Source organism: Phoenix dactylifera, chromosome 3 (genome assembly GCF_009389715.1).
Source record: "Phoenix dactylifera cultivar Barhee BC4 chromosome 3, palm_55x_up_171113_PBpolish2nd_filt_p, whole genome shotgun sequence".
Classification (NCBI taxonomy): Eukaryota; Viridiplantae; Streptophyta; class Magnoliopsida; order Arecales; family Arecaceae; genus Phoenix; species Phoenix dactylifera.
The window spans coordinates 13,257,110-13,267,997 of NC_052394.1; the positions used below are offsets into that span (position 1 = coordinate 13,257,110).

General features: G+C 37.4%; 2 protein-coding genes and 1 long non-coding RNA gene across 5 annotated transcripts; 1 reads left to right on the top strand and 2 right to left on the bottom strand.

Annotated features, from left to right (window-relative positions):
- Positions 1-1,178: 1,178 nt before the first annotated feature.
- On the top strand, positions 1,179-2,862 carry LOC103708014 (NADPH-dependent aldehyde reductase 1, chloroplastic). The gene is made up of 4 exons (XM_008792768.3): positions 1,179-1,500; positions 1,600-1,979; positions 2,075-2,433; positions 2,552-2,862. The coding sequence occupies exons 1-4, from the start codon at positions 1,210-1,212 to the stop codon at positions 2,572-2,574; spliced, it is 1,053 nt and encodes a 350-aa protein (XP_008790990.1). The 5' UTR covers positions 1,179-1,209; the 3' UTR covers positions 2,575-2,862.
- Positions 2,863-6,337: 3,475 nt separating this feature from the next.
- Positions 6,338-6,751, bottom strand: LOC120110083. The gene is made up of 3 exons (XR_005510840.1): positions 6,731-6,751; positions 6,553-6,620; positions 6,338-6,441 (listed from the first exon to the last, which is right to left on the bottom strand). It is a non-coding gene; the product is annotated as an uncharacterized LOC120110083 (long non-coding RNA).
- A 58-nt stretch (positions 6,752-6,809) lies between these two features.
- Positions 6,810-7,647, bottom strand: LOC120110082. 3 transcript variants are annotated; one of them, XR_005510838.1, is made up of 3 exons: positions 7,339-7,647; positions 7,167-7,231; positions 6,810-6,939 (listed from the first exon to the last, which is right to left on the bottom strand). XR_005510838.1 is itself a non-coding variant. In XM_039124026.1 (2 exons), exons 1-2 carry the CDS (start codon positions 7,636-7,638, stop codon positions 6,931-6,933), a joined length of 309 nt encoding a protein of 102 aa, XP_038979954.1. In that variant the 5' UTR covers positions 7,639-7,647; the 3' UTR covers positions 6,810-6,930. The 3 variants fall into 3 exon arrangements, 1 of the variants encoding a protein (XP_038979954.1); XR_005510839.1 differs by lacking the exon at positions 7,339-7,647 and having other exon boundaries at positions 7,148-7,184; XM_039124026.1 differs by lacking the exon at positions 7,167-7,231.
- Between the last annotated feature and the right edge of the window lie 3,241 nt (positions 7,648-10,888).

Below are 10,888 nucleotides of genomic sequence, written 5' to 3' on the forward strand. Positions count from 1 at the left end.
TGACTCAACCAGACTATGCCAGCATTCCGTTAGAAAAAAAAAATGAAAAAAAAAGACTAGACCTCTCCTGTGATCAAGAGAGGACAAGAATTTGAGAAGAGAAACATCAGCTTGCAAGGAAACAGTTCACTCGAAGGACACCAATTCTTCCAAATCTATCTTGTTACATCTTTACTAATTATAGATAATTTTCAAGATGTAGGCAAGCTACCAACTTCTGACATTTTGGTTGGAGTGAAGGGTTCTACCACTGCGATTTCTTGGACTAACAGGTACGCATCTAAATCAACCAAATATCGGACCCCTTACTAAATTTTGGTCCAATAGGCTACAGGATCTTAAAGCGGTGGATAGGAACCATGTTTAGGGGTGACAATCGGATTAGGTCGGATTAGATATGGATTGGATTGGATGTGGATCGGATCAAAAATTTATCAATCCAAATTTGATCTATTTATTAAACATGTTAAAAATTGAAATGTGAATCTGTCCTACCTTTTAAATAGATAACCGATCCGACCTACATAACCCATTTATTAAATAAGTTAAATAGGTTAGACGGATTTTTAACGGTTTAAATAGATTTACACAGATTAAATAGGTTAAGTGGGTCAGGTTAAATAGGTTAGAAACAGATTAAGCATGTTTCAAACAGATTAAACATGCTTTAAATAGATTAAATAGGTCGGATTATAACTCGACATAATTATTAAACAAGTCAAAATGAATTAAACGAGTTAAAGGTTTAAATCCAAACCCAACTTATTTAATAAAGAGGTCTAGACGGATTGACTTATTTACGACTCAAACTTACCAAACTTGCTTAAAATGGAAAAAAAGAAAAAAAAAAAGAAGACATAGGATAGGTATCTGGATTCATCACTATCTCGGCTTACCCGAGAGAGAGAGAGAGAGAGAGAGAGAGAGAGAGAGAGAGAGAGAGAGACCAAAAACCCTTTATGCAATGCACTCCACCGTTCATGATTCATGCTTATCGTGGTCCAGCGAGGCCCGCTCCCCCCTCCCGCACGCGACGCGTGCAGCGAGCGCCGGATGCAAAGGTCTCAACGACCACGTAAACCAGCTTCTCCTGCCACGTGTCTTGACACGTGTTAACACTGGCAATCCACTCCCTCTCCGTTTTAACCCCCTCCGCCTCTTCCTCCTCCTCTCCACCGCCACATCATTGCTTCTCTTCTTGCTCTTTGTATGCTCTTCTCCCTCACATCCAAAGCCACCCCAACCACAGTTCTGAGGTGTTTACTCCCCACCACCGCTGCCGCCACCAAGCTCTCCTTCTTTAAGAAACATCCACCTGTCCAACTTGTCTCAGCCTTCAAGCCTCGCCGGAGATCTTTTCGACCTTCTTTCGCCACCATGGCCTCAGGCGGCCAGCAGTTCCCTCCCCAAACCCAGGAGCGCCAGCCCGGCAAGGAGCATATCATGGAACCCACCCCTCAAGCCGTCCGCCATGACTACAAAGCGGCCAACAAGCTCCAAGTCCTCTTCTCCTCGCTTTCTCCCTCTCTTTTGAAACTTGAATCACCTTTCCTCACTCGGATTGAATCATTCTGACCGTGGCGGTGGCTTGGTGAGCAGGGAAAGGTGGCGCTGGTGACGGGAGGAGACTCCGGCATCGGTCGCGCCGTGTGCTACTGCTTCGCCATGGAGGGCGCGACCGTCGCGTTCACCTACGTCAAGTCGCAGGAGGTTAAGGATGCTGAGGACACCCTCCAGATGCTCCGGGGAATAAAGAAGGGAACCGACGCCAAGGACCCGATCGCCATCCCCGCCGACCTCGGTTTCGAACAGAATTGCCGCAAGGTGGTGGAGGAGGTGGCCGGCACGTATGGCCGCATCGACATCCTCGTCAACAACGCCGCCGAGCAGTCTATCAAGACCTGCATCACCGAGATCTCCGAGGAGCAGCTCGAGCGCGTCTTCCGGACCAACATCTTCTCCTATTTCCTTACAACCAAGTCTAACTTGACGAATTTCCTCTCTTTCATTATTCATTCTCGTCATCTTCATCGTCGTAGTTACCGATCATACTTGCTGGATTGGATCGATGCAGGTGTGCGGTGAAGTATATGAAGGAGGGAAGCTGCATCATCAACACGACGTCGGTGAACGCGTACAAAGGCAACGCCATGCTGCTTGACTACACGGCGACCAAGGGGGCCATCGTCGGGTTCACGAGGGGGCTGGCGCTGCAGCTGGCGGAGAAGGGGATACGCGTCAATGGTGTCGCGCCGGGGCCGGTGTGGACGCCGCTGATCCCGGCCTCCATGTCGGAGGAGATGGTGGCCAACTTCGGAAAGGAGGTGCCGCTGGGCCGCGCCGGGCAGCCGCACGAGATCGCGCCTTCCTACGTCTTCCTCGCCTGCTCCCAGGATTCCTCCTACATCACCGGCCAGGTCATCCACCCCAACGGTACGTACGTCGTCGACCAATTCTCGTTGCATGTATGCGTGTCTGCTGGTTAGAACTAATTAACGTTTGCTTCCTCGTTTATTTATAATTTTGTTGGGTTATCTTGTGGTTGATGCAGGTGGTACTGTTGTGAACGGCTGAAGGATTGGAGAATATAGTATGAAGTTCTGGTGTTGCTGGTGTTCTGGTTTTGATGGTCCGGGTGTTGGTAGTATATATGTCATGGTTTCATTTTGGGTGAGCATATATGGTACGTGTATTGTAGCAGCTGGTCATATATATAGATGGTGCTTTGATGTTCCATAGTCTGTACCTACAGATGGTTTGTCTATTGAATAAAAGTTAATGGCTACTGGCAATGGCACCCGCGCTTGGTAGCTGGTTTTGGTTGCAATGAAATGAAAGAGAAAAAAATGCCAATATTTTTTAGCATAAAGAAGAAGTGTTTTTGTTGGGTGAATTAGAGAGAACTTAATTACATCGATGTTGTGGCGTTCTGTCTATTCAAATAGCAAAATTCGAGCAGGGAAACGACTAAAGATAAATCATTTGGTGCGAGATCTTTTTGTAGCAGGTACCCATGACCGATCTTTGTGAAAGTTATCAATAATAATAATAATAATAATAATTAAAGAATATGACTGGTTTGTCGTCGTTGTGTATCTTTTCCGGAAAAGTTTGGAGTGAATTGTCTTTTTTTCAGAAGTTGAAATAAAAGCTTCGGTCTATAGGAATTTTGATGCATAATGTCTAGATGAAATTTATTTTTTCAAAAATTTTGGTTATTTGGAAATTTAAAATATTATTCTTAAAGTTTAATGAACTAAGTATAATTCGGAAAGTACGATGTTATTAAGATTTTTTTTTGACTGTAGATAGGAAAGTTTGATATAGATAAGAGAGTGAGTATGTTAAACGTCAGAATATTTATTAGTTTCTGAGTCATTTTTTTTGAAAATTATAAAATTTGCTGATTGATTGCAGTATTAAATTTATATCTTTCGTTTCAAAGTTTGATAAATAGAAGTTAGTTTTATTAAATAAAACTATTTTTTTTCAGTTGAATATTTTTTTTTAAAAAAGGTTGATACTATTTTATTATGATATTGAAGGTTGATTATTTTCAACATATTGAGTGCACCAAAAATATCACTATAATTTTTTCCAACATATTAAGTGCACCAAAAAGTGTCACTATAAATTTTAACCATAGGTTTTGTACCATCAGTTATATATGATATCATTTTTAATTTTGTTTTACATACAAATTTCACCCTCTTAGACAAAATAATAAAATAGTTTGATGCATGTGTATATAAGAGAGTATAATAATTTTTCAAATTGCATCAGAAGTTTATGCTGATTTTTTTTTTTTTTTTTTGTTGGCGGAAGCTTCTCATTGAGGGTCAAAAATAATTTGATATTCCTGTGCTATAAAAATGATTGGAGTGTCTGTTATTTTTAACCTAGAAATAAACATGCAACTATATTTAGATGGTAATGTATAGATTTAAATATTATCTAAAACATAGCTTTTAAATTTTATTTTATAACCGAGATTGCTATTATATAATTTTTGGAATTTTTATATTCATGTAATATCTAGATGCGGAAGATGTGGATAAGAACAATTTTTCTAAGAATATAAGTGGAAATAAAGTTTAATGATCATTAAATATCCATAAAAGTTCTGAATGTATTAAAAAGAATTATTTTTATATGTTTGTAGTTCATTCTAATAAAAATAATAACAATAGGGACTTTTTTTTTTGCAAATAACAATTTTGCCGAACTCTTCGACAAATCTGCCCTACAATATAATATATGGAGGTTTATTAAATATGATAGTTGTCAATATTTTTAAAGTTAAAAGCTGAAATGCACACACACATATATATAAATTTAGTGATTGCAAAAAAAAAAAAAAAGAGTTAAGATATGTTACTTCAAATTTTGTATCTCTAAATTTCTCTTGCAAACATATTTTTTTCTCATATTTGATTGCTCTAGAGGTCTAACAACAATATGTCCTATAACGTCTGTAAAACAAACAAATGATTTTAGAAAGACCATAAATTATTTGAAGGGGTATATAATTTTATGGTGTACGAATTTTATAACGATCATTATAATTTGTCAATGGAAGGTCACTAAAACCAACAAAATAATTTTTGAAAGGGTATACAATTGATGTCATTGCTGGCTTGTTCATCCAACGATTGAAGTAGATTATATATTGATGGATAGTTGCTCCAATTTTTTTTTAATTCAAATCTATGTTAAATTTTTTGAATAAATAAATATATATTTCCTTTTGTAAACTGGTTTTTAAATTGTGCAGCATCTTATTTTCGAATGGATGCTTGAATAGAAGTGCCTGCATGTATAAAAATATATCAAAAATCTATAGCTCTTACACATACATAAAAAATATCAATAAAATATTATATATTATTTACGATAACCTGTTCATCAAGTAAAATGCAATTAACACTTATCAACTGATTCTCGATGTTGGGATTTATAGAATCTCATATTCTATAATTCTAGCAAGTCTAACTTTAATCTTCCACTCTGCTTTTGAAGTGATGGGTTCGATAATAAATCGTATTCCATTTTATTCAGCTAATTTATTTCAAAAAAAATGTTATGCACAAAAATTTTGGAAATTATGCAAAACAACAATATTAAAAAATTCATTACAATCCACTACATGGAAGAAACAAAACCTGAAGGTAAGCCGGGATTTTTTTTTTTATATACAGTATTTTTTGTATAGCCTTGAAGTGAAGCACATCATCCTCAATCAGATTTTTAAGTCCCTTGCGTGACATAACATGGAAAGATGCAACATAATGTTGGCCATGAGAAAATACTGGCCATATACACTACAAAAGAAGGAATAACTCCCGACGGTTTTTTTTGACTCTACCGACGCTTATAAGCGTCGGCGAATTCCCAGCCCACGCTTCACAAAGCGTGGGTCAGACGTCGGGCAGGTGGGCGCGTCAAAAAAGCGTCGTCGGTCTATCCCGACGCTTTTAAGCGTCGTTTTTTTTTATAAGACTCCGACGCTTATAAGCGTCGGCGAGAACGTTGGTCTATCCCGACGCTTTTAAGCGTCGTTTGTTTTATAAGACTCCGACGCTTATAAGCGTCGGGGAGAACGTTGGTTACTGTGGTGTTAGGCCGACGCTTAAAAGCGTCGTTAAAGGCGTGCCAATAGTTTACGTTCTGGTTGCTTTTTCCGACGCTTATAAGCGTCGGCATTAAATTTTTTTTTTAAAAAATTTTATGAAAGTAATTTTTAAATACTCTGTGTACATTAAATTCTCACAAAACTATAGAAACAAATACACTGAATCACATATATAACAAAATACGAGTCACAAACAAGAACTTTGATTACATTCATATTATCATATTTGGTTACATTGTACTTCAAAAACATTCTAAAAACATACAAGTCAAATTCCTACGTACACAATCTACAATATGTATCAAGGGTCGGCATCATCATCTCTACAATATTGTCATTAAGCTTGGGGCGAGCCCAGTCAACCAAGCTCTGCTCCTTGCTCGAGCGAGTCTTGTCCACAGACCGGAGTCTTCTTAAGCTCTGCTCCTTGCTCGGGCGAGTATTGTCATTAAACATTCTAAAAGATATTGAAAGAATTCTTGCAACTGCAACAACAAAAATTACCATTTATTGGGTTAGATTATATAATAATAGAAAGTGTGTGCTGCAAAACTACAATGAGCCTTGAGGAAGTAGGGTTCTAAGAGTCATAAAACATTAAGTAATCTCCACGAACGTAACATTCACAAATTCACATGCTAACCTGTCAGCTATAGTAAAACACTAGCTTGCAGAGTCATTAGATAATGCATAACCTTAAGCATTAAGAAGTTAATATCTGAGTCTTGCTAGCAGTTCTCCAGTATATGTAGGACCTTAACACATTGGGATGTTTGGTTGCTGAGTGCTTGAGAAAGAATTTGTATGGCCTGGAGAATAAAAACGTTAACAGACATCAAGAACTGTGTATGGTAAAATGTTGAAGAAAACAATATTAAACCAATGTAATTGGATACATTCAATGCATTAATACATCTTACTATGCACAGGACTTCGAAAATTATAGAAGTGCTCGGTCATGGCCAAGGAAAACCATCTGTAGTTTCAACTGTTACGCAACATGTTATATGGGAACATAGGGTGAGGTTCAATCTAAATATGCATCAAGAAACAATATGATCAATAATTTGAAAATGGTATCAAGTGATCCGTACGTACAAAGTCGTCCATAAATGCCAATTTGTAGTGATCCTGGGACAAGCTGGCAATCACAAAGCATAAGCCCTGCCTCCATGCCTGTTCCATTCAGAAAAAAGATTGATACAATCAGAAAATATAGAATATCTTGTCCACAGACCGGCGTCCTGTTAAGAGCTCAAGAAGGACAACCCCGAAGCTGTAGACATCACTCCTAGCTGTCAAGTGACCTGCTCATAGAATAAAATATGATTCAAAATGAACTCACAGCAATTAATTAGAAAAGCAAATGAATGGATGTTGCATTCCTAACAATGAAGGGAAGCGGAAGAAGGCACATAGGTTTTGATAGATTCTACTTATCATGTTGCTCAAAAAAGATCTCATGATCATCATACAAGATTAATCAAAGGAATCTCCAAAATTTTAAAAACATACAAGTCAAATTCCTAAGTACACAATCTACAATATGTATCAAGGGTCGGCATCATCATCTCTACGAGTAGATGAAGTATCATCAACCTACAAGAAAAAAAAATATTTTAGAAACTAAAAATACGAAAGTCATCACGCTCATACAAGAATACATTATAATTACATAAAATATTCAAATAGATTTAGTTATGTACCGGAGGAGCAAATCTCTGCAAAAAGGATGAAATATGGTCAAGCTGATCTTGCAAAGATTGTATCTTCAACTCTTGGCTCTGCTTCAACTCCTCCATATCGGTCCTATGACTCTGACTCATCTCCTCTATCCTTGTCTCATATGACTGCTTTATCTGTGCCATCTCTGCCTTCAGACTACAAACCTCTGCAGTGCTACTACCTTGTCTAGCATCTTGGGTATATCGGCTCACTGCAGACAACTGAGTGGGGGTAACTCCAACACCATAACCCCTCACTCGACCATAACGTTCTGGGCCCATTAATTCGGTATAGACTCGAGCCTCGACGCGACTGGCCGCATCGGATGATGATGACTCCCCGACACGCTCTGAAATAAGAGTTGTAGCTCTTTCCTATATATCTCTCAAAAAAAAATGTCACATTAATATTTAAAAAAATTTAAATTTTTTTTTAAAAAATATTCTGAACAAAGCAAAAATGAATACATACAACTATATCTCTCGACTCGTCCCGGACAAAGCTGCCATCTCGGTGAGTGTGGGTCATCTTATAAAACTCTACCTCACCAGGCTCCCTTCCATGCTCTACTATCTACACATACGGAAAGTATATTGGCAAACTATATATTATGATACGTGCTATATGTTAGTAAAATTTCAAATAGTTTCAAAAGAACTTACGAATTCATTTCTACGTCTCGCATAACTCTTCGAGCCTGAAGTATGAGGAACTGCTTGAGATGCTCGTGCAGCTCTGCCAATATTAGAATATGTCTGCCAAAATAAAAGCACACAGTATAATATGATTCAATGTATATATTTGCAATCTATATTAATAATAAATATAATATAAAATATTGAAACAATATACGTGACCTGTCCTTTTTCAGAAAACCAGTAGTGAACGAGCTCCCTCCACTGCTGAGGGTATACATCAGGAGGAGTCACACGAGCAACCTCCTCCTCTGTCATACCCTCGTGCTTGAAGTCCGTCTTCAATTTTGCTTTATATTCTTTCCATTTGCGGTTGAGGGACTTTAGCACCCAATCATGGCTCTCTGGAGGGAGTACAAACTTACCCTACAACAAGATACAGAATGTTATAATAATATAGAACCTCAAAAGTAATATTATGGTAGTAAGCAAATTAACACACAGGAGGGGTCAAATTAAAAAGAACAAATTCAATTCATTACCTGTATAAGTCTAAGAAGCTCAACCTTATACGAAGGAAGCATGTCATTCCACTTCGTATAGTTGAGCGGACACAGCTGACCCTTGCGTGCAACCGATCCTAAAAAGTTTGATAGAAGACTTCCAGCTCTATTGATGGGCTGCCCCAATTCGTTGCATCGGATGATGATCTTCTCACCCGGAGGAAGCTTCCACACATCCTTTGCTTGAGTGGGTCCCCGTCTCGTCCTCACCGTCCCTTGTTCATCTATTAAAATTAAATAAAATATGTCTTAAACAGTTGAAGACAAATATGAATATAAAATATGAACTTTAAATCGAATTACCCTGGATCCAGAGCTCATCCTCCGGGCAATCAGCAGGAGGCTCGCGCTGAGATCCTGACTCGTGCTGCTGATGCTCACATGGCTGCTGGGACTGTAGGGACTGATCAAAAGTAGATCTCACCTGAGAATGCTGGAACTCCACATCTCTAAATCGTCTCCCTCGGGGCATATTGTTACCTGGTATGCACAAAAAAGAATCAATATTTGGTTAAATGATAAATTTATACTAAATAAAGTTCCATTGCCATAGAGCCATCATCATCTTGCTAGAAATTTTAATGCTTTCATGGTCGTAAACATATTACTGCATGGTTGTAAGACTTGAAAAGAATGACATCAACTTTTGGTTGTTAGACTTGAAAAGAATGACTCAAATTGGACACGACATGCTACATTATAGATGTTCTTTTTGCTCTGAAAGAGACCACCAAGCTCAATTAATTGACACCACAGTTGGAGAGCATACAGAAATGATATCTGTATTCAAGATGAAGGATATAAATACAAACTAGCAAAGACAACAAAGGTAGCAACACACCAAATATAAATACAGACCAACCCCTTATACCATGCCCGCATCCCACTGAAACAAGAAGTTTGTATATACCATAGAACATATGTCCATAGCATTAGAATCCTTTCTTACAAAATGTGTCATGATACTTACTAAAAAAATATCCAACGGATAAAAGAAGTTGAGGTTAAACCTAAAATCCCTGCATGGAGGTAGTTCAAGCCTCATAAAAAAAGTTAGGAGCCTGCAAGTAATTTAAAGGAGGATCCTCAAGCAATTAAAATGGGGTATCAAATAACAAAAAAAAACTACCTATATTTAGGTTCTTTTTCATCAGTTTCCATCAAATGAAATTTATTCCTCAACATGACACATTGGGTTGGCGGCTTGCAGCAACCTGACTGGGAGGTGCAGCAAAGAAGAGAGCAGGTCTCAGTAATATGGATGGAATAAATGATCATGATTCCTTCAGTGATGCACTTTGAGGCGCGAATGGACTTTGAGATTAAGCTGTTAATGGAGTTGATGCTTCATAAAATCTTTGTGGTTGTCTTTGTTGCGATATAGCTCTTACAAAAGTGGAGTTGATGCTTGGCATCATGGTTCTTTTACACGGCATAGCTTATTGTGGCAAAACAGATGATAATTGAGCATCATCTCTAGTTTATATTCCCATTAGATAGGTCCATGAGGCTTATGGGTGACAAGCAAATGAATCAGATGCAAGCCAATTTAAATTTTTGTCAACTAAAACATGCTTCTGTTTATTAAATAGGTTAAAAATCTAAAGCCAAACCTAGCTTTTTCATAAAACAAGTTTAGAACTTGACCCAACTGCCATAACCTATTTAATAAATGAATCAAATCAAATTAAACAAGTTAAACAAATTTTAAATCGGTTGAATAGGTATCGAACAAGCTAAATGGATCTTAAGTGGGTTGGGTACCTAACTCAATTATTAAACAAGTCAGAATTCTAAATCTGAACCTAACCTTTTTTTAATAAACATGTCAAATAAATATGTTTGTTTATGATATGTATCGTTTCGTGCCAAATCTGAATCTATTTAAATTGCATCGATTGATCGTCGGGTTATAAATTGCTATCCCTAATTAGGTTGGAGCTATTTTACTGATTGATGCCAATTAAGGTGTTCTATTACAAAGACAATTCAGAAAGGCATTCTAAGTTTTATTTTGAAAATCAAAAAATTGGATTTACATGATAGAATTCAAAAAAGAAATAATGGGATCCAGTGCTCTAATGGTGATATAATTACAAGAAAAATAATATAAGACAAAGAATTTAAAATTTGTTTGCAAGTTGGCATATTATAAGAATATACAGTGATTATTATATCAAGATCACACTTTTTTTTTTCTTTTTTTGACATATTATCATGATCATATAGTGCAATATCTCAAGTTTCTTGGTGTTGTTGCCTATGAAAACAGATCACACGCCTAAGATTTCTTGACCTTTTATGACCTCTATAAAATACTATTTGAAGAGGCA

Excerpts from the sequence above, each read along its gene's own strand:
- LOC103708014 (XM_008792768.3), top strand. The coding sequence starts at position 1,210 with ATGCTCTTCTCCCTCACATCCAAAGCCACCCCAACCACAGTTCTGAGG. Across the intron at positions 1,501-1,599 it reads AAGCGGCCAACAAGCTCCAA|GGAAAGGTGGCGCTGGTGAC; the intron begins GTCCTCTTCTCC and ends CTTGGTGAGCAG. Across the intron at positions 2,434-2,551 it reads CCAGGTCATCCACCCCAACG|GTGGTACTGTTGTGAACGGC; the intron begins GTACGTACGTCG and ends TGGTTGATGCAG.
- LOC120110082 (XM_039124026.1), bottom strand. The coding sequence starts at position 7,638 with ATGGGCCCAGAACGTTATGGTCGAGTGAGGGGTTATGGTGTTGGAGTT.